Here is a 24,949-nt window from a genome sequence, read left to right as displayed (position 1 = left end):
CACTGCTACACTAAAACCTCCAGCAAACCTTTACATAACCATAAGTCAATCTGGGGGGGGGAAGTCCCCCACCTTTCAGGGAGAGGCCCTTTCCCCAAGGTTTTTAAATTTTAAAGGTTTTTAAATTTAAAATTTAAATTTTAAAGTCAGGATAGATGGAATACTGACATGGTAGTACCTGAGTGGTAAAAGTTAAGAATGTTTTGCTCTGTTCTTCAAGGAAACAACAACAGAGGAAAGGAAAATGGGTGTTGGCAGTGAAGTAAGACCCAGAGACCTAAGTGAGACCACTGAGTGACCCATCATTTAATGACAAGTATTTGAGGTCTGATCACTTGGCATGAGGCATTGTGTTTACAAAGTAGGATCCCTTCTATACACAACAGCTTGTTGTTGATATGTTGCTGGTAAATAATCATGCTCCGACACAAAAACAAGTTCAGAAACACTCCCCTTTATATCTTTCTTTTATGTTCTTGCTTTGCTTTTAATAAATTCCTCTGACTACGGTCATTCCTCTTTCTTTAGAAATCCCAAAGAGAGGCTATGTGCCAGCTAAGGCCCTGAAGATGCCAGGCGCTCAGAAAAGTGTTTATTAAATGATGAGCTAATTAGTTTGAAAAATCCCAGTTCTTCTTTGATCAGATTAAATTCAACATAAAGACTGTGGAAAGTGTGTAGAGCTTGCAGCACTTCCTAAGTGATCCTTCTCATTTACTTAGATTTTCTAGGGAGTATTCTATTAGAATGTTTGGGGTATATTTTATGATTCTCTATTAAGCATTTTCTGAATAGATCTATACCACCTTTATGAAAACATTAGGGCTTGGCACAAGTGGGGAAAAAAAGTGAAGCATACCTAAAATTAATCAGTTAAAGTACAGTGCTTTCTCTGTAATGGCATCTACTGTCACAAAATAGGATTTATCATAAATGCTTCAAAATAATGAGAATGAGTTGGCTCTGATGTCACAGTGTCAGCTAGAAAAACTTAAAGAACACACTCTATTACTATCACCTTTGGTATAAAATTTACCAAGTTGCTACTCAGCTACTTAAATATTTGCTATCCCTTGCAAAACTTTTAAAGCTTGTATCTATACAGGTCTCCCAGCACTACTTCTATATATAGTCTATCTTGCCGATGAGTCAGTTTTCCCTCAAATGAAGATATATGAAGCATTTGTATTTTAGTCTGAAGTTGAGAATGTAAATTTTTTAACTTTAAGGTTATATTTCAAAAAAAATGGGGGCTGGCCAGAGCAGACAAGTGGAGAATCTTGCTAGTAGTAAAACCAGGACTTTGAACTTAGCTATTATCTCGTCCAAAATAACTCCAGCTCTGTATCCTTGCCGGTAGGGGACTGAGGCTTGAGGGATTTAGTCCACATGTGTTCGAAATGTGGCTTTGGAGCTAGAGCATAACTGGTTAAACAGGAGAGACCATAGTTTTTCTTCCCCAAGCAATGCATTGTAACCACTTGGCATCAAAAGATTTTAGACCCATCTGGGAATCAGTGGAAGCTGGCTCCCCAAAGACTTCACTTGGTTTCATTCTGAGAGTAATTAGAACTGTTTTATGAGCCCCCACCAGAACAGATGGAGGAGGTAGGGCCCAGCTTTTCAGTACCTACCATGACCAGTGTTTCTGGATGATAACCACTTTATCCTCATCCTCAGCTCCACAAAGGAAAGGGCCAAGTGTGCCATGATGAGAGAGATGCATGTTTTCACTTGGCAGTGACTTCACCCACCCACCCCCATCTATTTTGGATACTGAGGTGGTTTCATTTTGTAATTCATTGCATGCCTGATGGTCTGGCTATAGCATATAAGGAGAGGGGGGAACATGAGGGAAATTTTCTTGGAGATTAAGTGATGGACATGTATTGAGACCTATAAAGTGATGCTCCAAGGTTAAAATAATCTTCCCTTTTAAATTGGCATTGATTTATGGAATGTCTGCACTTGAGTCCTGGACCTCAGCAACTCAGCTCCCAGTCTTACAGCCTGGATTCTGCTGAAGCAGCCATCCCCCCACCCCCTCCCACCATGGGAGGATGAACAGCAGGCGACCAGACACTCCTCCTCCCCATTCTAAACCTGAAGAGTCCACAGTTCATTCCCTCATCGCAGGAATCCTCAAAGGCCAAGGAATTGTCCTGTGGTCCCGGTACAGGAGTTGGTCTTTTCCCCTGTGGTTTTCTGTTCATCTGGAGGGAGAAGCTTAGGCATAAAAAAGCTTCTCCCCTCCTGGCATGAATCACAAAGGGAATTGCATGGGAGAAAAGGAAGTAAGGAATATCGAGAGGCTCAGGAGTAAGGTTGGGAAGATTCTATACGTGTGTTTGTATGTATTTTTGCATGCCCACTTGAGGCTGCAAAGAATAAAAGGTAGAAGATCGCCCTCTCCTTCACAAAAATAATTTACAAACAGCTGCTCCCACTCTGTAAGATTGTTTGCAAAACAAAGCAACAATGCTGAGAATATTCTCCCCCTTAAGGAAATCTGCTCACAGTCCAACAAACTGCTTTTCATTGTCCCCAACTCTGGGGATTTTAATAAAAATTTGATAGGCTCTGTCAACTGCTAAAGCCATCAGATCCAGAGCCTCTCTCGACAGTCTAGATGGGGGAAAAGTGTTCTTTGTGGAGGGCCAGAATGGGAGGATTTTACGTTTGATGTTGTTTTTAAAGATCCTCGTTGAAAATGCAGAGTTGCGCTCTTTCCCATCGCTACACTCGGTGCAATTTGCAGAGAATCGGGCTCCACGGCAGGAGATTGCTGCTCTGCCTCTAGCAACCAATTCTCGTGCTCACTCTCCGAATTGTTGATCCAAAAAAACCAATTTGCTAACCAAATAATCTATTTTCCTTTCAAGTAGCAAATCATAACTTCATTTTAATATCCACAGACAAGAAAGGACAGAAAAATATTTCTCCAGAAAAAAATCAAACATTCAGAGTCTTTCCAAATAGTGAGTTAAACCCACCCGTGACCTAGAAGTGAAATGAAGGCTTTCTTGGGGACACTAAAGGCAACCTTCTGGGCCCAGAAGTTTCAGAAAGAAAATTTAAATCCTAACTTCCTGTCTCTTCCTCTTTGTGAACCATCTCCTGTGGTTCAACCTATCCATGTCCAGGTACATCATCTTTTTTCAGAGAATACCTTCTCCAAGTCAAATGGAAAAGCTTGAGTCTTCCCACTGGCCTGACTAGAGGTTTCAAAGTTCCATTCGTCATTGCCCACAAGAGAAATAGGACATGTTCTGACATCCCAGATTCTTGAAATGACCAGGCAGATTAGTAGCCCCATTCCACAAGCCTCATCACTTCCGGAGAACATTTTAAATAAGCACATTTAAAACCGTGTGACTATTACATTTATTCAAAAGGCATATAAAAACCCATTCAAATTACATGGCACCAATGTACAAATGACCTAGAAAAATTAGAATAATATCTATGGCAGAATGCCAGATTCCAGAAACGCAAGGACTATGTCTTTTATTTCTGTGGAGCCACATAGTTGTCTGGTACATTGAGCTTGGAGAAAGTAGAGAGCAAAATCTTACATGTCAATACCACTGAAGTTCAAGGTCAAATCTGCCTTGAGTATTGTTAGCCTCAGAGTGGAGAACAGCTCCAGAGGTCACTGAGGATCCTTGATTAGATGGATTTTCTGGCCTCGCTATTGAATGAAGCAAACATATGGGGCTCTGGTAGGCAGTAGTAAATAGCCCTGTTTTCTCTCTGGGTGTGAAAGCTACCAGAAAAATCAAGATTTTAGAACAATAGAGCATGTGGATAGAATAATATGAACTGGTGCTATAGAGGCAATTTTTTATCCCAGTTACAGCATCTCTAATATCCTGTAGGTTGTGGGGAGGTATGATGGGAGAAGGATCTAGACCAAGATGCTACGTTGTAATATGCTCTCACCCAAATGCACTTTGGGTACTCTTCTGCTCTGCAGTTCAAGAGCATGAAGCTTCCCAATCCAAGAACATCTCCGGATAAGTTATGCAGCAGACCAAAGCATGTTCCTTCTTCCTCCCAAATTTTCTACCTTAAACACAGCCAGGGAGAGGTGCTGATGGGTTGTATACACTGACAGGAATCATGCCCAAATGGCTAGTATTTTTAGGAAATGCCTCAGATTTATGTTTTATGCAGGTTGCATCTAAGCAACCTATCATTTTGTAACTGCTGATTCTTTATGTATGTGTGTATGTCTTAGAGTTTCACATCTCATTTTCAAATATGTCCTTGTAATAATTTACAGCTCAGGATTTTGAGAATACAATTTTTATTTTCAATTCAGACATCTCAGATCAAAGTTAAACGGGAAAAAGGAGAAATGTCTGTCACAAGACCAACAATAACAGCAGTTATAAACTACTTATTTTTGATTGGCATAGGATGAATAAATGGAAGGCATATTTAAAATGTCAAATTTTAGCAACAGTGATTTAAATGCCTGCCTCTGTATATTTTTGTTGCTTAAATGTTCCTCTACTTTTTTCTACCAACACATAGATTTTTAATATAAAAGAGTTTGGTGGGAAAAACACATAAATTAGAATTATAGGTTTATTTCTTCAACCAGTATTTATCGAATGTTTCCCGTATGTGATGTACTGTGTTAGGAATGGGGCCTTCTATTCCAGGTCATCATGGGGTTATAGTCTAGTGCAAAAGGTGCAAGATTCTTTAAACAAACACAAAAATAAAAATGTTAGTAAGTATTACGAAGGAAAAATACAATATCCAATGAGAATATATGAGAGGGGAACCTGTGTGGGAGACCTACAGGAACTTCCATGAATGGTGTTTTATCACAGTTGAGCCCTGAGGGATGAGTAGTTGCTTCCTGGACTGAGGACTGAGGACAGAGTGGTGATCTAGAGGGTGAAATGGGAAGGACTTTGGTCTATTTGAGAAGCTAAGAGAAGGCTATTACAGCGGAAAGTTCTGAGGGAGAACAGAGGCCACCATGATCCTGGAGAGGGAAATGAGTTTAGGTCATGCGGGATTTTGATGGCTTTGTAATGGTTTAGAAAGAAGGGCCTCAGAATGTCTTAAAGGTGTTTCTCTGAACTTCTATAGAAAATGTAGGTGTGTGGAAAGCAAGAGTGGATTATCGAATGCCAATTAGGGAGCTACTGCAGTAGTCCTGGCAAGCCATGATGAGTGAAGGTAGGTAGTGTGAAGAGAAGGGATTTGGGGAACAGAGGCAGCTGGGCTAGATGACTGGACTTGAGGGGAAGGAGGAGAGTAGTCTTAACAATGATACCCAGATGGAAGAAGGAAGACTTCTATGGATGGGAGAGAATGAATTCAGATTTTCTTTCTTTCCTTGATTTATTTTCCAATTGTAAAATGAAATTACCATGCATTTTAACAAGTAACTGTAGAGATAAATTAGGAAGAAGCCAACTGTTATTATCTCACTTCTGGACAAATGCATGTTAACGGCACGATGTAATTCTCTCATCTTTCTCTCTCATATGTGTGTATTGTTGTAATTTTTAAATTCAGCTTTGAACTTGTTGAATATGAATTTTTTCTGGAGTTTCCAAGTGAACACATCAAGTAGAAAATTAGATACATGGGTCAAAAGTCAGAAGGAGATGTATGCTGGGTTTATAGATTTGTCTTAGTGTGGTTGATACCTAAGCCATGGGAGCAAAGAGTGCCCAGGAGAAAATGTTGAGCCACAAGAGAAAAGGATCTGGACAGAGTCCTAAGGAAATCTAACGTTTACCCATTAGTAAGGGAGGGAGGAAGTGGAGAAGTCAGAAAGATAGGAAGATACTAGGAAAGTGAATATTATACAAGTCAAGAGCATGGCAGAACAGCCAAGAGGTTAGTTAATGGATCATCCATTATAGTGAACAACAAAGGTATCATTAGTAATGTTACAAAGTCATATCAGTGGACTTGTTGGGGACCAAGAGCAGTTTCCAGGCATTAATTTGGAGTAGTGACAATTTGCCCTTGGAGGTGTGATATTTCTCCCAAATCACCTCCTGGGGGGAAGTCACAGAGAAGATAGATAGGGTCTACACAGTTGGATGTTTTTCAGGAGTATTTCACAGAAGGTGAGAGAAGCAAAATTGATTAACATGGTATTCATAAAAAGCTATTATTAGAGCAGTGTTGCCTGACTATATTTTAATGCGGGGGCTGAATGTGTTAAAAATAAATTGACTTTTTTGTATACATACATTTTTTTTCCTTTGTTTTTTCCCACCTAGGGAAACCTTGGTGAATATGAAGCTCGTGGCCCAAAAGGAGAGAAGGTAATCAGATTTTTCCAAGTAAATAAAAATATCCAGAGTTTTACACCAACATATCCATTCCCACATCAGGGCAATCCCGCTGCCACATGGGCTTGCATCCCTGGGGAGGCCAGCGTTCAGTGGGCAAGAGCCTCCCTGCCTCTTGTCCAGTCATCTGGATTAGGCACTGAGAGGGTCTGCTCCCCGGTGAGGACTGTTAAATAGCAGCTGGCTGGCTGCAAGTTGGGGAACACATCTAGGGGAAATAGCTGGAACAAGGTAAATGAAATTAAGACGCAAGCTTCAGTGCATAAAGTGATGTTTCGTGAATTGGTGTAGGTGGCAAAAACCATCTGAAGACCCCTTTAGCAAAATGCCTCAGGCTGAGGCTCCCTGTTTTTGTGTCTTCTTAAGTATCCAAACATAAGCTGTCATGAGACATTTTTGGGGTGGGGTTTTATAGTGTGCGATCATCTTTTAACCAGTTATTTCAAAAAATAGTTTTAGGGGCGCCTGGGTGGCTCAGTCAGTTGAAGCCTTTGCCTTTGGCTCTGGTCATGATCTCAGGGTCAGGGTCCTGGGATGGAGCCCTGCATCAGGATCTCTCTCTGCTCAGCAGGGAGCCTGCCTCCCTTCCTCTCTCTCTGCCTGCCTCTCTGCCTACTTGTGATCTCTGTCAAATAAATAAATAAAATCTTTAAAAAAATAGTTTTAAAATTAAAACACTGATGAATTTCCATTGTGTTCTCACCATCATCTGTCACCGGTTTAATTACATGACGCATGAAGTTGACAGATTCACTTGCCCACTCAGAAAGATGTTTCGCTCTGGTTTGACTCTGAAATTGTGATGACCTCAGATTCAGTGTGAATGTGCCATTGTCAGGAAGAAACAATGCACGTTAAATCTACAGACAGAGATGAGTAGGTCTGAAAATACTCTGAGGGAATGTGGCCTGGGAGTGCTACTTTCATTCTTTCACCCAGTAAAAATGCTCTTGATTGAGGGCAGGGTATTTTGACATGAATCCAAGAAAATATGACTTTTGTACCTCATAAATCAGCCCAACCAATCTATTCAAAAGATCCTACATCTATCACCAGAAAATACTGCTAAAAGATCATCTCAACAGAAACTAGGAACTTGTTTTAGATTGACCACTGAAAATGAAATTTTCTGCAAAAAAGTAAATAAAACTTTGACATTCTTAAAAAGACATCCAAAAAATATTGATTATACAGCAATAATAAGGCATTTATGTGTCTGGGATTTTACTGCTAGTACATTAGCGTTAGCTTCTGTAACCAGATAGCTTACAGAATTTCTACACCACCGTTAACTAACACATTACATTTGAAGCAATTACTACAGCACACATGCAGGCTAACGAGGGAGAAAAAGCCACAAAGCTTGTCACATAGGACAGCTGAGCAAAGAAGAGTGTTGTGGCACTTTCAAAGTATTTAAATGATGATTCATTTATTGAAACAAAACAGCTGGCTTCTGTTTTGCTCTGTTCATTAGGAAGCATATGTTACTTAGGAATTCTTAAGACCTCAATGATGAGAAATTTGATTCTGTAAAACAGGTGTATTTCAAACTCTAAGGACCTTTTCTATTGCTCAAAATCTTTTCTAATTGCTTCAGAATCCTAAGTGGCATTAGAAAAAGCCGGTGGCATAACTGTTCCCTCCTCCCACTCAGAGAAATAACCTAAAAGAGTCCATAGGGAACTTGATACAGTACCTGATATAAATGTACAGATGAAATGATTTGTAAGAATTCTAATTAATGGGAGAAGGACTCTGCCAATAAATAATGCACAAAATAAACTGAAAGACAAGCACAGCCCTTGCTGGGAGAATGAAGTCACCTCTCTCTATACGTACGTACTCAGTGGTTAGTATCTGTTCTGAATCAATACATTTGTTTTTTAAATTATAATGCTGTTCATGGGTCACCATAATAAGAATTTAAACCTCCTTCAAGCTGCCCTCGAAGATCTTTCCTTGCACCTTTTGTGGACCCGGGTAATTCTGAACCCCAGCTGCTCATTGGAATCGTTTGAAGAGCTCTTAGAAAATGCCAGTGCTCAGGCCTCACACCCAGAGACTCTGATTGGGCCTGGAACCCATGTCTCTGGTTGATCCGGGGTCGGGTCCATATCGCTGTTATCTCAAACAGCTTCAGATGATTCTAAGAGGCAGCCAGGACTGGGAACCATTGAGTGGTAGAAAGAACGGTGGCTCTGGGGTCAAAATTGTACCATTAACAGCTGTGTCTCCTTGGGAAAATCACTTCATTTCTCTTGAGCATCAGTTCCCTTGTCTGTAAAATGGGCATAACTGTGTCTACACAGACTTGATGGCAAGACTGAAATCAAATGAGATGAGACGAACGTACCAAGAAGCACAATGGCTGACACATATGAAGCCTACACTACAGACTTGTTGCTTTCTAGTCATCCACTCCAAACTTTCTTCTCGTGAAGTCTCACTTCTCTCTCTTTGGTATTCATCACTGTTGCCATCCTTAACACCTGGTCTTATTCATCTTTGTGCCTCCCAGCACGGTTTTGACAGAGGGACTCAATTTACATAGTTGAACAAAATATTTCATCAGAAGTACAATCAACCTATAAGTGACTTGTTTTTGCTGTATAATATATCACTTCTCAGCTGACCATTTGGATCCCAGAATGACAATGAAGCCCCCAAGTGAACACAAACAGCAGGAGAATCTACACACAAGTCACTCCTGGCTTAGCACCCTCGCCCTATCTCAAGAGCTCTCAGACACCAGGAAGAGCACCACTGAACACTAGTGCCTATTAATGGTGGATGGCCGACGAGACCATGGCAGCCACGGGACCAGTCTGCCAGTGTGGAAATGATGACCTCCGCTCTGTAGTTTTCCTGAGACTGGCAGCACGTGGTGTAGGAATAATGTATTTGTAATGTATTCATTTATTTGACAGATAAAGGAGAACTGCTCCTTTATCTAGACAGGGGAATAAGGTGGCAGAATATTTAGGGACTCCTAAGGAATTAGCAGGTATCTTTCGGGGCCGACTGTCAGAAGGAAAAGATGTAGCCTCAACAACACAGGCCTTTCAAATATCATTGAAAGTGTCAAATTAAAGGACAGCCATTCCTGAAGCTGAGTAAATTCTTCACTTGTCTTGCAGCTCATACCCACAGTGATAAATCACTGAACATTCAGTTTAAGTATGAAAAACAACTCGTGTGTCTAAAATTCAGATATGAAATGCTTTTGTTTGCAGAATTTTATATGAGGGAATAGGTGCCTAAGATTTCCTCTAAATCCACCCTTACCCACGTACCACTCAGAGAGATGGACCAATGCCTCTATTAGGTCATTTTTCTACATTTCAAAGGAGACTTGTTTACATGGGTTCAAACATACAACAGCTATGAATGTAATTATTGTCCATCCTTTACAATCCCCTGCTCTTTCCCTTTGGTATCAGGCAGATGTGATTTTTTTTTTTTTTAAAGATTTCATTCATTTATTTGACAGAGATCACAAGTAGGCAGAGATGCAGGCGGAGAGAGAGAGAAGAGGAAGCAGGCTCCCTGCCGAGCAGAGAGCCCAATGCGGGGCTTGATCCCAGGACCCTGAGATCATGACCTGAGCCTAAGGCAGAGGCTTAACCCACTGAGCCATCCAGGTGCCCCCAGATGTGATTTTTATATTAATCTCTAGACCCCTTTCCCTGAGTTCTCCTTTTTATTTTGCAGATCAGTACAACTACCAGGCATATTTTTCCTTCACACCTATTTAGGTATTTATTTGAGAGAGAGATCGAGATCACAATTAGGGGTGGAGGGGCAGAAGGAAGGGGAGAAGCAGATTCCCCACTGAGCAGGAAGCCAGATGTCAGGGTCCATCCCAGGACCCTGGGATAATGACCTGAGCCAAAGGCAGACGCTTCACCGACTGAGCCACCCAGGCGCCCCTACGTTGGGGATTTTAATACCAGAAGAGTAAAAGGAAGGCCACTGTGTACACCCTAACACTCAGACAAGGCTAGTTGTTTATTTTCTTTCTAAAACCAACAGCAATTGGCTTTTTAAATATAACCATCAATTTCTCCCTCTTCTTACTTTGGATAGAATTGATCATATGTAGAAAAAAATGATTTCTGCTACAGTTGTAGTAAGTATAAGACAGATGATAGTACACTAGATGTTTAGACGGTAGAAGGAAGGTGAAGTGCTTATATTAATAAAATTAATTTTACAAAATATATTCCACAAATATAAGGATCCAGAAGAATCCTTTGAAAACTACAGCCTTGTTTATCAGTTACATATGACAAGTTCCATCTTCTTCTAGTGTAAAGTCACAAGATATTGATTTTGATAGCAATGTGGAAATAAGCCAACATTTTTAGGATTGTAATAAATTTTTACTTGAAGTACTTTGGGTCAACTGTTTTTCGAGGCTTCAAAATAAACAGATAAACACATTCATAGAAGGGGACAGAAATGTAGATATGCACTGCAGCCTTGTTTATAATAAAGAAAAGCTAGAGACAACCCAAATGCCCATCAATGGGGCTTGGATAAACCCTAATATGTGAACATTATAGGGTGCTATCCAGTGGTTACGATGAGGGGATAGATCTCCGTGTATCAATACAAGGGATATTAAAAACAATCTTGAGTGGAAAAAAGCAAGTTATAGGACAGAATATATAAAATAAAGCTATTTATGGAATTTGTTTTAAATATTCCAAATAATGTATTGTTGATGATTACATATATGCAGTAAAAGTGAAAAAATACAGACTGAATTTATAAATACTACATTTAAGAGAGTGGCTCCCTCTGGGACAGAAATAAAGGGGAAAATACAGGAAATATCTTCTTTGTAAATGTATTTTTTTTCATTTTGGGTGCCTGGTACACAGAGGTTTGCCATATTCTGCTTTATGTTTTCTGTAGTTTTTTTTTTTTTTTCCAAAGTAAAAAATATACAAGCTATTGTGTGAGAAAGGTAATGCCCAGAAATGCAATGGTGAACATCATTTTGCAAAAATGCTTTTTGAGGTTGGAATAAACCCAACATATCTAACGTCTAGTGGTAGTGTTTACTTTAACCCTCAAGTATTCAAGGATCTTGGTAGATACTAAAAGAAAGCACAATGCTGGGACTCCTCCAAAGTCTGATTTAGTGATCTACTTCCTTTCTGTAGTATTATTTCTAAATTGTATTTTCTGAAAACACTTTTTATATGTCACATACAAACCCCTCTTCAAGATCTCTGACCAGAATGTCTTAGCCATTCCTAAACTGTTGTTACCACATCAACGAGAATGCCTTCTTTGTCCACAGCCAGTCATTTAAGTGATCACATAAATGCTGGCAACAGCTGAGAGACTCACTTTTCTTCCTATGGCTCTCCCACTCCTTCACCTCCCCCACCTAAAAAAAGAAAGAAGTGTCTTGAGTTCACAGGCGTCTGGATTATTGTGACAGTTCAACAATCTCAAGTCTTTAAGAAAAGAGGAGGGTGAGCGCCTGGGTGGCTCAGTTGGTTAAACAATCTCGTGTCTTTAAGGTCTTTTGTAAAACAAGACACAATTGTAATTTTTTCTTCTCTGGACATCTTTTCTTGAAAAATAATTTTCGTCTCACATTAATTTTAAATATCATGACACATATAATGGATTTCTGAGAGAGTGGAAGGCATTGCAGAGTGCTGACAAATACATTATTATGCTAACAGTCTAACTAGTTTTACATTGTCTCTTGGATGATAGTAGATCAATTCCACCGTGGGTAGGAACACAAGCCATCGTGCTCTGAAGCAGACAGTCACAACAGTACTCATCTGACCTCATGCAAAATCTCTCTTCTGCTTTTTCTCAAAAGGGTGAAACTGGACAACCAGGATTCCCAGGGTCCATTGGCCCTAAAGGTCAAAAAGGAGAATCGGTAAGTATGAAAGCTTTTAGGACAAAGGAAGAATATTTTTTAAAAAATAGAATTAAAAGTATTTTTCCAAATCAGTTCTAATTCCATGAGCCTTATTTACCAACTCCTGCCTTGGCAAACAACCACAGATCAGATATTTGAGCAAGTTCTTTATGCAAGGCATGAGATCACTTAGTCTATTTTTTTTAAAAATGAGATAGGTAGGCTGTCATCACCCCTATTCTTCACAGGAGGCAACTGAGGCCCAGAGAGGTTAACTAAGTTGCTCTAGGCCACACAGCCAATTAACCAGAGAGGTTAACTAAGTTGCTCTAGGCCACACAGCCAATTAACCAGAGAGGTTAACTTAGTTGCTGTAGGTGACACAGCCAGTTAGAGCTATGGGGATTCTAGTACACAGGGTCTAAAAATTACGAAACCACCCTGCTATAACTAAACATTGTGGCTAAAATAAATAATAAAGTCAATATATCAAAGACTGTGGCTAATATATCCAAAAATTAGAAAGGTGTATCTGCTTTCAGTATATTTTCTGAATTTTTTTCCTTCCTTGGTTTTTATGAGATCAAACTAGCTTCTCAAGCCACTTTTTAATATTACTGAGGCCACTTTCTTTCAAGGCGTAGTTCTTGTGGTAGGAGAAAACCTAAATCATCATTTATACTCAAATCAGACCACCTAAAGAAATCACATGAATCCTAGTTAAAAATAACTTTATTTAGCCCTGCTAAAAAACAAAAACAACCTACAGCAGCCCGTAAGAATCAGCCAGAATTAGACTTAATGTTTTATCTTTATTCAAAAGTGTAATACTTTTTAAAAATCACTTTTCCCTTTTTGCTTGCCAGGGGGAACAAAGGACATTGGTTTAGCAGGGGTGGTGAATGCAGAGGTCACGAAAATGCCTGTGTGCCAAACGGGAACAGTAGAAGCAGCACTTGATATTAAAAAGCCAATATCTCCCTGTGCTTCTGCTTTAAAAATTAGGCTTGTTGGGCAAGGAGAATAATTTTGCAGGCAGAGGCAGACTCAGGGCTGTCACCTGAGTTCTCCAAGTTGTCCTGCTTTCATGCTCACTCACCTTTAGTGTCTAGTCCAAGCTTCCGTTTCCACCTGCAGCACGTGACGGTCTTTAACAGGGCTTCCCGACTTCGTATTTCCAAGGATGCCTGAGAAACTCCCATTCCACAAATCCAGCCCGGTGGTTGCTGCCCCTTCCAGCTGCCTAATTACTCCTGATACGCCTCATTTGTTGGCAACTCTTACCATTGCCTCGCTGCTTCTCTAGGTCTACACTGTCTCCCCTCCAAGCTTGAACATTGGCTCTCACCTCTTTTTTTTTTTTTTTTTAAGATTTTATTTATTTATTTGACAGACGGAGATCACAAGCAGGCAGAGAGGCAGGCAGAGAGAGAGGAGGAAGCAGGCTTCCCACAGAGCAGAGAGCCCGATGCCGGGCTCGATCCCAGGATACTGGGATCGTGACCCGAGCTGAAGGCAGAGGCTTTAACCCACTGAGCCACCCAGGCGCCCCTGGCTCTCACCTCTTAAACTACATGGGACACAGGGCAGACCCAGACTGCGCACTGTCATAAATCCAACTACCGGAAAGACAGGAAGAGCAGAAAAGGGGAGCTTCCAGTGGTTTAAGAGCAGTGCTTCCCAAATGCAGAACATGCACTTGGCTCACCTGGGGCTCTTTTGAAATGCAGGGTCTCATTGGATAGGGCTGGTGTGGGGCTGAGAGGCCGCACTTCTCACTGGTTCCCAGGTTATGCTCGTGCTGTTGGTCCAGGGCTCACGCTCTGAGAAGCAGAGGCTGGAGGATCTCACAGCTCTTAGGAAATCACTCTGGATTTCTCTCCCACTGCAGGTGTCTGGGGGCATCTCACCTACCTCCCTGAAGTTATCTTTAGCCCCACCTGCCTTACCCAGGAGAAGCAGACTGCTTTTCCTTTTACCTTTTCTGCTTGCCAAGTCCCTCTTAATCCTTTAATGATTCCATGTCCCTTATTCAGTAGTCCACCTTGTGCAAGGGGGATAAATTCAAAGACCTCCAGTGGATGCCTGAAACTGCCAACGGTACCAAACCCTGTACAGATGACCCTGAACAACGTGGGAGTTAGGGCATCAACTCCCAGTGCAGTCGAAAATCCACATAAAGCTTTTGACTCCCCCAGACTTAATTACTAATAGCCTACTGTTGACCAGAAGCCTCACCGATAACCCACAGTTGATTAACACATATTTTGTATGTTATATGTAATATATACTGGATTCTTACAATAAAGTAAGCGAGAGAAAAGAAATGTTACAAATAAAATCATTAAGAAAAACACCGTTTTACCATACTGTACTGTAAAAAATCCACATGTAAGTGAACCATGCAGTTCCAACCTATGTTGTTCAAGGGTCAAGTGTATATACTAGGTTTTCTCATATGCATACAGACCTATGAGGAAGTTTATTTTATCAACTAGGCACAGTATGAGATTATCAACAATAATAATAAAATTATAATGATATACTGTAACAAACTTTATGTATTATCTGTCTCAGAATATCTTGTACTGTACTCACCCTTCTTGTGATGATGTGAGATGATAAAATGCCTGCGTGATGGGATGAGGGGAGGTGAATGACGTAGGCCTGGTGACATAGCATCAGATGACTACTGACCTGATGATTTGTCGGAAGGAGGGTCATCTGCTTTCAGACTGCTGCTGTTGGTAACAAATCATGGAAAGTGCAGTCACAGAAAAGGGGGGAACTACTGTGCATCTCTGCCTGCCTTCCTCTCTGCCCCCCACATAAGAGAAACATTTTCTTTACATTATTGTACAGAGCAGTTTAGCGCTTTGTGGTCTCAACCTTTCTATTCCACGACAGAATCTGGATGTGACATGGTAAGATAACCAGAAGGCCCAAAAAGAGGGATAGTTTTTATCCAATTTGAATTCTGAACTACTTATGTTGAATGGCAGTTTTTCCCCCAGTACTGGACATTTAGATATGACTACGTGTGCCACATATTAGAGCTTAGAGTTATGGATGAGTTTACAGATAGAGAAAGAGAGGTGACCAGATAGTAGTCATTGGAGCAAGGACTAAATATCAAGTCTTCAGACAATAAGGATCCTGGTTTGGTTTGTTTTTTTTTGTTATTGTTGTTGTTTTGTTTTGTTTTGTTTTTACTTTAATCATGTGGCTTCGCAGTGGCTCTAAATAACCATGATATAATATCATGCTTATATAATATATAATATATGTAATCATACAATATAAGCAGTGCAACATAAGCAAAAATAAACAGTTATATAAGCAATGTGTCCCATTGCTCATATCTAAACAACATCATATCTTCTCTTCAAAATCAAGTAGAATTTTTTGAATTAAGGCTGAAAGTCAAGATTATAAATAAAGCCCTGATCTAATGTTTAGCAATTAACCAACAAAAGAGATTTAGTCACATTGGCTAGATACAGGACATAATAGAGGAGGCTAAGTTGTGCTAGGTAACAAATTAACCCTGAATTTTCTGTGGCTTAATGCAAGAAAGGCTTTCTCTTGCTCATGCTGCGTGTCCAGCGTGGTTGGGTCAGGAGTGGATGCTGACATCCACTGCACTCAGGTACCAGGCTGATTACCACCAGGTAACGAAGCTTCTGGAATACATAAACCCTCTCCATCACCATGCAGGGAAAGGGGGACTGGAGAATCATGAATGGGCTTCTCCTTGCCTCAGCCTGCAAGGAATACATGTCACTTCTGCTCACGTGTCATTGCCAAAACTAGCCAGATGGCCCCAGAAAACAGCAAGGGCACGGGGAAATGTGGGAGAAGAGAGCTGAGCCCTGAATCCCTAGCATACAGGACATGAAGTGAAAACCACAGGGATCCACTTACCTCCCATTAGCGATTTGTTTAGGGGACTCACAGTCCCTAAGGGGACCTTTAAGAAGAGTATTATCTACCGTCTGGTTCTCATACTTTCTCTTGACTTCCCTATGCAAAAGAAAAAAAATTTTTAAATAAACGGCTTCCATCTTATTTTCAATTCACTCAATTCAAATCAAAAGTAAATCAAATTACATATCAAATCATACTGAACAGCCAAAGCCCAAGACTGAAGTCAGGCTATCTAGGTTTAAATCCTGAGTGACCTCCCACTGGCTATATGACCTGGGGGAATCATTTAACTTCTCTGTGCCTCAGTTTCCTCATCCGGAAATGGGTGTCTAGTCATATGTACTCCAGTGACATATAAGAATTAAGTAGAACTATGATTAGATCAGCGCTTGATTCATTATAAGGATTTAATGTGTATCAGCTATTATTGTTATATCTGCATAATTGAAATTCTCTAATTTAATAAGCTTTTACTGGGCACCGACAGAATACAGCAGAAATGCTGTGATAGTCAAGATGAATTATATCCCCACATTCACAGAGTTTATAGGCAAGATAAACAAGGAGATATAAAGTGTATGAGTGATATTTTAGGGAAAATAACTCACAGTTACTCAGAACTTTTTGAATCTCTTTCCTCATGCTGAAAATGGGACCATATCTTCTTCACAGCATTGTTGTGAAGAGTAAATGAAATCGTGCCCATGTATCTTCAAGAAGAGAAGCGTGTGTGTGTGTGTGTGTGTGTGTGTGAGAGAGAGAGAGAGAGAGAGAGAGATCATCTCCGTGAACCATGCAAGAGAAAGCTTTGGCCTTGGGCAGTATTCCAATTTGTTCCACTCAGGATTCTTGAAATAGTATTAACATGATTAACGTATTGTTCACTAGGGGATATGAAAGAGTTTTTTAGTTAATTCTCAGATGCTTCCTTTAAACTGTGCAAGCAGACTGTGTGACATTCTGAGTCATTTTAGAGGCTGCTTTGTGACAGAGGTCTGATTTTGGCCTGCAGGATTTATCTATATCCAGTTTTGGAGAGTTTCTTTCTCAAAGTGTTCATAATTGACTCTGTTTTCTGCCCATTTTCCTAGGGAGAACCTCTTACTAAAGGTGAAAAGGGAGATAGAGTAAGTAGATGTTTTATCGCTATCTCGGGTTTTCTACTCCATTGATTTCTATCTCTCTGATTTCTCAAATGTTTACTTTGGAGTCTAATAGGTTTGATAAAATAAGCTCTCTGAGCATTTTACTTTTTCCTCTGTGAATTTTGACTTATTTTAATAAATGAGAAATTTTAAACCTTGTTAAGTTTCATCATGTGATGACCGCTTTGCCATTTGGCTTAAGTATTGAATATATTTTCTTTAACCATTACTACCTGTGATTGGATGTAAATATTTTGAAAGATGTACACTTATAATGTCTAAAATACAAAATAAAAATGCAAGATACAGTTTTTTCAAAAATTTGTTAATGATACAGATTTTATTTATCAAACAAGATGATTTTATCAAAAGGTTCAATAATAAGTCATGGAAATAAGAAAAGCAAACTCATAGTAGCCAATATTGTCCTCTTTTGTGTAACCTTAATTTTTTTCTGGTTTTTTTTTCATTAAGTACCTATACCCAATGGTATAATCATCATAATATTAACTTAAATTTCAATCTTTCTTTTCCCCCTTCATCTGAGGTTTTAATCCTCTGAGATATAAGATTAGCTGGTGGCAAGTCATGAAAATGTCATCTAAGTGGAGAATGCAGTGATTGCTAATGAAATATGGTGATTTTAGAGTCAAAGTGATACTGGGGGAAAAAAACTGTTTTAAAAGGAAATCCTGAAACCAACATTACACTATATGTTAACTAACTTGAATTTAAATGAAAGAAAGAAAATAAGGAGCTATTGTTCACATCTTAGCAATCAATATTTTTTAAAGATTTTATTTATTTCTTTGACAGAGAGAGAAAGATCACAAGTAGGCAGAGAGGCAGGCAGAGAGAGAGGGGGAAGCAGGCTCCCTATTGAGCAGAGAGCCCAGTGTGGGGTTCAATCCCAGGACCCTGAGATCATGACCTGAGCCGAGGGCAGAGGCTTAACACACTGAGCCACCCAGGCACCCCAGCAATAAATATTTTAAATCATGTTTTAGAATGACCTTTCCTTGATTTCATCATGTCATCCATAATTCCCCTAGATTATGTTACTTAGTAGAAATGCAGGTGAATTCAAGTATTAGAGATACTCATCCCCGTATAAGTTTAAACATTACATAAATGGTGATTTTTTTTTTACAGGGAGAACCTGGGCTAATGGGATCACAGGGACTAAAGGTAATCTCCTGCCCTTCTTCATTGCATCTCCAACCTAATAAGATATTGAAGATTAAAGTAACCATTTCACTTTCCTTCCCACCCATGTGTTCAGGGTGAACCTGGAGACCCTGGTCCCCCCGGTTTAATAGGAAGCCCAGGACTAAAGGTATATGAGAAGTAAATGAGACAAAAGAAGAAATAATTTTGGAGTCATAGCCATTTCTGTGTAAAACAAAGGGCTCTGCTATGCTACCCTTTTTCTTCAAAAATGTTCACAGGAACATTATCATGTTTCCATGACGATTTCCCCCTATTGGCTGCATTTATTACATGCAGAGTATTGTGACTTTTGGTTCACAGTAGGCTTTTTAAACTCTTTTTCAAAGAATATCCACAATATCATCCCTAAAAGCTTTAAGAGTAAAGAACGTGAGCAAAACCTATGACCTTGAACTATATATTTTTTTTAAGATTTTTTATTTATTTATTTGACAGAGATCACAAGTAGGCAGAGAGGCAGGCAGAGAGAGAGGAGGAAGCAGGCTCCCCGCAAGTGAATGGGAGTCAAGATTCAATCTCTTAGCCAGACTTATGCAGATGCTTGAGGTCCCCAGTGTGAGATTCTGTAGGAGTGTCCCATGAAAAACCAGCCGTCAGGAGGCGTGGGAAAGACTAATGTGATGCATTCCTACCAATGGGTAAGGCAGGTTATTCCGGTCTTGCTTGCTGGTGGGGAAAAACCCATTTAAAGGACAACATGATCAAACTATCTTTATAAGCCCAAAGCACATTTCAGAATTATTCAGAAAAGATAGGATGATAGAAAGCCTGTCTTTCTACAGATAAGGTCACACCATGTTTTACATATATTCGGCTACAATCTATTTTTTAACAGAGTTGAAAGACATATCACCTTCTCTTTTAGGGTCCACAAGGACCTGCAGGCTCTATGGGACCCAGAGGACCACCAGGAGATATTGTATGTATAGCAAATACAGGTGTCTTTGATATGTGGAAATTAAATTTATGTCTTAAAGAATGTCCACATCTTTTCATGTGACTGAGTTATATTACCTTTTCCAAAGACATGGGTCATCTCTACTATCAAAACCAATCACACATGATGTCAGAGGCTATTAGAAAGGCTAGTACCTTCCTATATTCATATGAGGTCCTTTTGAATATCATTAGCCTAATAAATCAGTCTTTGGAAGTCAAATTAACTAAGTTATCATTTTGCACAGGCTTGTCCGTGTTGCACCACCGGTAACAGAGACTGGAAACATCAAAAGAAAGAGGGAAAACTAAGACAGAACACAAGCATTTTCATTATGCATGGCCATCCAAACAAACACTTCTTAAGCTTCTGTTGTTGATTTCTTGCAAGAGCCTCTAAAAAGAGCAAGTCTTTTGGCTAAAAAGATTTCTCTAATGCCATTGGAGAAGAGTCCTCAGGTTGCATTATAAGCTAATTCTAGTGGTCTCATTATTCTGTCTCTGTCTGGCTCTCTCTTTCTCTCTCTCTCATGTCCTTCAAATATATTTTTCTATCCATTCCCCCAGCTAAGCCTTTTGTTCCTTTGACAACCTCCCTAGCCTGGCCTTCTGACAATTTGGGAGTTAAGACTCACCATCATCCTCACTTGAGCAAATTAAGAGAAATGATTGGCCATAACTTCTTGGAAACCGATCTCTATCTGGTCACAATTCCAGCACTTTCTATGCAACTCTTAGAATCTCCCCTTTTCTCATCATCTTGGGAATAGCCCCATGACCTCCATGCTTCCTGACTGAGTCTCCAGAGGTCTCCTTTTCAGTGCATTTGTTCTCCTTGGCCCTTTGAACACTCAGTTTGTAAGCAAAGCTTTTTGTTGCTCCCCCAAGCCATTTAATGAGCCAGCAGAGGTGTACCTCATGGAGAAATGTTATGAAAAGGGAGAAAGCACTGATGACACAGGTGGAGACATAAGTTGTCCAAGAAGTGCGATTAGGTGATAGTGGCTGGAGCTGAGGAAGAGAAGAACATCAAAAGGGAAAGAGCCACTGTTGCCATGCATAGTAAAAATGTGTTTTATTATTTTTCCCATCGTCCTTCTAAATCATGATGTGATGCTACCAACCACCATCCTTCCACCTTTCCTTGGCAGAAATAAAGGATGGGGCATTTGGTTCAATTCTCCCTTATTTGGTTTCTTCTCCATTACATCCAGGTCACTTCACTTGAAACAAGCCACATATTTTCACTAATGCGTTTTCCTCTTTAACACGCCCAAATCAGCCCATCCCCTCATAGTTTGTGTCTTACCGTTCTGTTCTCCAGACAAAGACTCACCGATAGAATTGTTCTTACAATAAGAGATATGCTAATTGTTCTTTCCCATTAATTCTGAAATTTCTAGGGATTGCCAGGAGAACATGGTATCCCAGGAAAGCAAGGCATTAAAGGAGAAAAGGTATAACTTCCATTTTACCAATTTTGTAAATTAAGCAGCTTGGTAGGAGGAAGAGACAGAGGGTCATAAGGGCTTTGGAAGAGTGAAGGGATAAAGACAAGGCTGCCAGGACTGTGCAGGGGCTAGACAGACATAGAAATGAAGGCATGAATGATGCCCCCTGGAGTTGTGCTTTATGACAGCTCTCATTTTGACACAGAAACACAATGTGACGAAATGAACAGACTTAGAGATGAAGACCTCAGGACTCAGAAAGTCTGTTTCAAGCTCATCAGCCAACTCTAGAGTAGATCTAGGGGGTCCCGGTCTTTCAGGACCCATTTCTTATTGTCTTATACATGGAAATAGTAGGTTAATGTTGAACCTTTACTTGGAAATAACTTAAAGAAAACATAAAGACATCTAAAGTTCTGAATAGAGGCCCTTTTTATGCATATGTTTATATACATGCATATGGCATGATACTGCTAAGCTTATTGTCACATAACTTGCCATAAAATAGAAATGCATTTAAGATGACTAGAACAGTGCCTGGCATGAATGAGGCCCTCAGTACATATTACTGAACAAGTGAATGAATGAGAAAATGAAGTTTGGCCATGATGACAAGTCAAAGCACTGGAAATGGAAACTACTGCCCCCACACCTCCTGCCCAAACCTGAGCAATAAAGAATCTTACCTTGTTTTCCTCAGGGAGATCCAGGTGGAATTATAGGCCCTCCTGGGCTTCCAGGTCCAAAAGGTGAGGCTGGTCCTCCAGGGAAAAGCCTACCGGGGGAACCGGTAAGTACCAGCCCTTTTCTTCCTTGCAAGTTCATTAATTACCACTTGGGTGTTCCCAGTTTCAGATCACAAGTAAAGGAATAAGTTGAGGACTGCAGAAAAAGAAATATTCGTCTTGTTCTTTAGGTCAGAGCTCTAACCTCTGAAAATTTGGTGCAGCTGAAGGGCTTTCTTCTGAAAATAAAATGCACATACCCATTTTACATGAAGTTTTGAAAGATTCATAGACCCCCCTGAATCTTCTGCATGAGTCCTTTAGGGATCCAAGGAGCTAGTAAGATACACTAGTTTAAATCATAAGGCTTCCTAGGACACTATTCTAAAACAGAACAGCCTGAAATTTTCTTTCCAGAGGCTCTGCAGGGAAAGCCATTCATGGTCATTTGCAGAAAATGTCCTTGTGGCCCAAGCAATTTCCAGGCCATAGAAGAACTGGAGAGCTGGGAAATCTAAGTAACCAATATGCCATTTCACATAATCTTTTTTCTCATCCTCCTTGACTTTTCATATGAATTGTTGAAAATAAATAGTTCTCATTCTCAGATGCCTCATTTTAAAGATTAAAATATCTTTTTTATTATTAAGATTTTATTTTAATTCCAGTACCTGCAGTGTTATATTAGTTTCAAGTATACAATATAGTGGTTCAACCATTCCATATATCACTCAGTGCTCATCAGGATAAGCATACTCTTATCCTCTTCACCTATTTCGCCCATCCCCCACCTCCCCTAAAAATGAAAGTATCTTATATTTTAAAGTAACTATACAAAATCTAAAACCTAGCAAAGTATGTATTCTCTGTTTCTTATTCTTTTACAGAAAAGCATTTATTCAAGAAGGATGAAGCAAAATGAAACATTTTTGAGTTATAACTTCTAAGATGCTTTTAAACTTTTTAGAAAAAAGAAATGTATTTACCTCCTTTTTTTTTTTTTTTCTTTTAGGGATTAGATGGAAATCCTGGAACCCCTGGTCCTCGTGGGCCAAAGGTATGAAAATATCATAGATAATTTCCAAAGACTTAATAAGAAAATCCAGCCTGGAATTTCATGTCCCCAGAGCCTCACACTAACAGAAGCCTCTGGTTGTATAGGGCGAGCGAGGACTGCCAGGCGTCCACGGTTCCCCAGGTGACAGAGGCCCCCCGGGGGTGGGGGTTCCTGGCCGAACAGTAAGTGAAATTCCATCAAGTTTTTGAAATCATGTCAATTCCGATAATCAAATAAAATCCAGTGACAAACCTGAATCAGGAGAAAGGAATGAAATGGTCAGAGAAGGAAACTAAAATAAGCATGAGTCAGAGGAAGACAAGTGATAAGCATTGAGGTTACATCGCTGAGCACAGGGGCAGTGCTGACTGTTTTCTGACTGACAGATGTCGGTCTCACAACGGCTTTGGAGTTAGAAGCAGTTATTTAACCCTTTATTTCTCTGTTCTATATATTAAAAAGTACAAATGAGTGTTTGTAAGATGATCCAAGTGCCTAAGATTAGGTTTTATATATTACTATTTGTTTTTAGTGAGAATAAAATTGAAAGTTGATATTATAAGTGAATGGAGCATGTCTAAACGAGATGATGTCAAAAATCTTTAAGTAATATCTTCAGGAAGAGAGACTAGAAGTCATTTATAAGAGGGAAGACAGAGCATGGGCAGTTTTGTAATGTGTTTTAGCTACGAGGACAGTGCCTGGTAACAATGGGCTCTGTATGCACACTTGTTGACTAAATAGTAATAGGAGAACTTTTTATTTACTATGATAAAAACATAAAGATTCTGTAACAAGAGAGGTGGAAAAAACACTAATTCTAACTGCATTACTTTGGGAAATCAGCCTTGTAATTAAGTTATCCTGAGAGCTCAAAGAAGGCATAGTGAATGGTTACATTGTGTGTGATTGATTCTCTGGGGCAAGAATGTAAAAGACCACTGGAGATGGGAGATTGAACACAGTAACAGAACAGATCAGGGAATGATTAAAGGAGTGAAGGTTGAAGCAAAAAATTTTAAACTTTATTAATAACTAAGGGCACATTATAAATAAAAAAAGGTGCAAAAAGTAGCTTTGACAGTAACAGTGATATGAATCTTTATTTTAAAAAATAAGACAGGAAATGTGGATGAGCAGTTGCTGAAGTCAGCTGCTGAGAACCCAGCCGTGTACTTCCCGAGGTTGTCAGCTCCTCCTTCCATGGTCTGTGCTTACGTGGCAGGGAGGAAGCCCTCAGCGTTAGATTCACTGATCATTTCCCAGCCTCATGTTGCTTGCCCCAAACTCCAATTTGCTAAAGTAGAAAAGAACGATAATTGATACCTTACTGCCTACTCCTGTAGGCAGAATCAGAACACTGGTTCTGGCAATTTCTTCAAACGGGGAAGTGACTCGAGGTAGAAAGCCAAAAGGAAAGCAAGTCCTGAGCCAGTCACCCTATCAGCAGCCACTTTATGAACACATAGAATTTGGGTGCACGGTATGGTCGTGAAGATACAGGGACAGATGATGGTACCGAGAGAGATAGCCTGGGCATCTGAGCAAAATCTTTCTGATGTTTCCAGCAACAGGCATCTGCTTAAATGTTTACCTGCCACCCAAAAGTCTTGGCTGACTTCACAGAGAGTTTTCAGGGGGTGCAAGGTTGCCAAGCCCTATTGTTCCATAAGTAAATTACAATACATAGCTCTTTATCCCACTTGGATAATTTATGACATTCTTAGAAGAATTCTGACTATTGGGTCTCATTCTACTCAGGGCTCCCAAGGACCAGCTGGAGAGCCAGGTATCCAGGTAAGCTGCTTAACCAAGTTATTTGGCACCACAAATCCAACTTGCTTACTTGGGGAAAATTACTGAAGAAACTGTCCCTGGAAGTAACTGTTTTCCCCCTCTTCCAGGGTCCTCGAGGTCTCCCTGGATTGCCAGGAACTCCAGGGACCCCAGGGAATGATGTAAGGACCGTCTTTACCTCCTCTTCCCCACCACCCCATTTTTTTTTTAAGATTTTATTTATTTATTTATTTAACAGACAGAGATCACAAGTAGGCAGAGAGTCAGGCAGAGAGAGAGAGAGAGGAGGAAGCAGGCTCCTTGCTTAACAGAGAGCCCAATGTGGGACTCTATCCCAGGACCCTGGGATCATGACCCGAGCCGAAGGCAGAGGCTTTAACCCACTGAGCCACCCAGGCCCCCTCCCACCACCCCATTTTAATCCACACCTGTGCCACTGTGAAAAGATTT

At 40.1% G+C, this 24,949-nt stretch overlaps 1 protein-coding gene across 6 annotated transcripts in view; it reads left to right on the top strand.

The window, feature by feature from the left end:
* The window catches only part of COL19A1 (collagen type XIX alpha 1 chain), a 312,492-nt gene that overhangs the window by 231,770 nt on the left and 55,773 nt on the right, over positions 1-24,949 (top strand). For all 6 annotated transcript variants that reach the window (XM_032864437.1, XM_032864441.1, XM_032864440.1 and 3 more), the window contains 12 exons: positions 6,261-6,305; positions 12,187-12,249; positions 17,250-17,285; positions 18,456-18,491; positions 18,586-18,639; positions 19,399-19,452; positions 20,873-20,926; positions 21,621-21,710; positions 22,658-22,702; positions 22,807-22,884; positions 24,464-24,499; positions 24,607-24,660. In XM_032864437.1, coding sequence (XP_032720328.1) covers positions 6,261-6,305; positions 12,187-12,249; positions 17,250-17,285; positions 18,456-18,491; positions 18,586-18,639; positions 19,399-19,452; positions 20,873-20,926; positions 21,621-21,710; positions 22,658-22,702; positions 22,807-22,884; positions 24,464-24,499; positions 24,607-24,660 — 645 coding nt within the window. The remainder of the gene's footprint in view (positions 1-6,260; positions 6,306-12,186; positions 12,250-17,249; positions 17,286-18,455; positions 18,492-18,585; positions 18,640-19,398; positions 19,453-20,872; positions 20,927-21,620; positions 21,711-22,657; positions 22,703-22,806; positions 22,885-24,463; positions 24,500-24,606; positions 24,661-24,949) is intronic.

The sequence above is a fragment of the Lontra canadensis genome, unplaced genomic scaffold (assembly GCF_010015895.1).
Source record: "Lontra canadensis isolate GAN:19392208 unplaced genomic scaffold, GSC_riverotter_1.0 scaffold27, whole genome shotgun sequence".
In the NCBI taxonomy this organism is placed as follows: domain Eukaryota; kingdom Metazoa; phylum Chordata; class Mammalia; order Carnivora; family Mustelidae; genus Lontra; species Lontra canadensis.
Note: the sequence above shows the minus strand (reverse complement) of the source record. Positions and strands in the feature narration are given on the sequence as shown.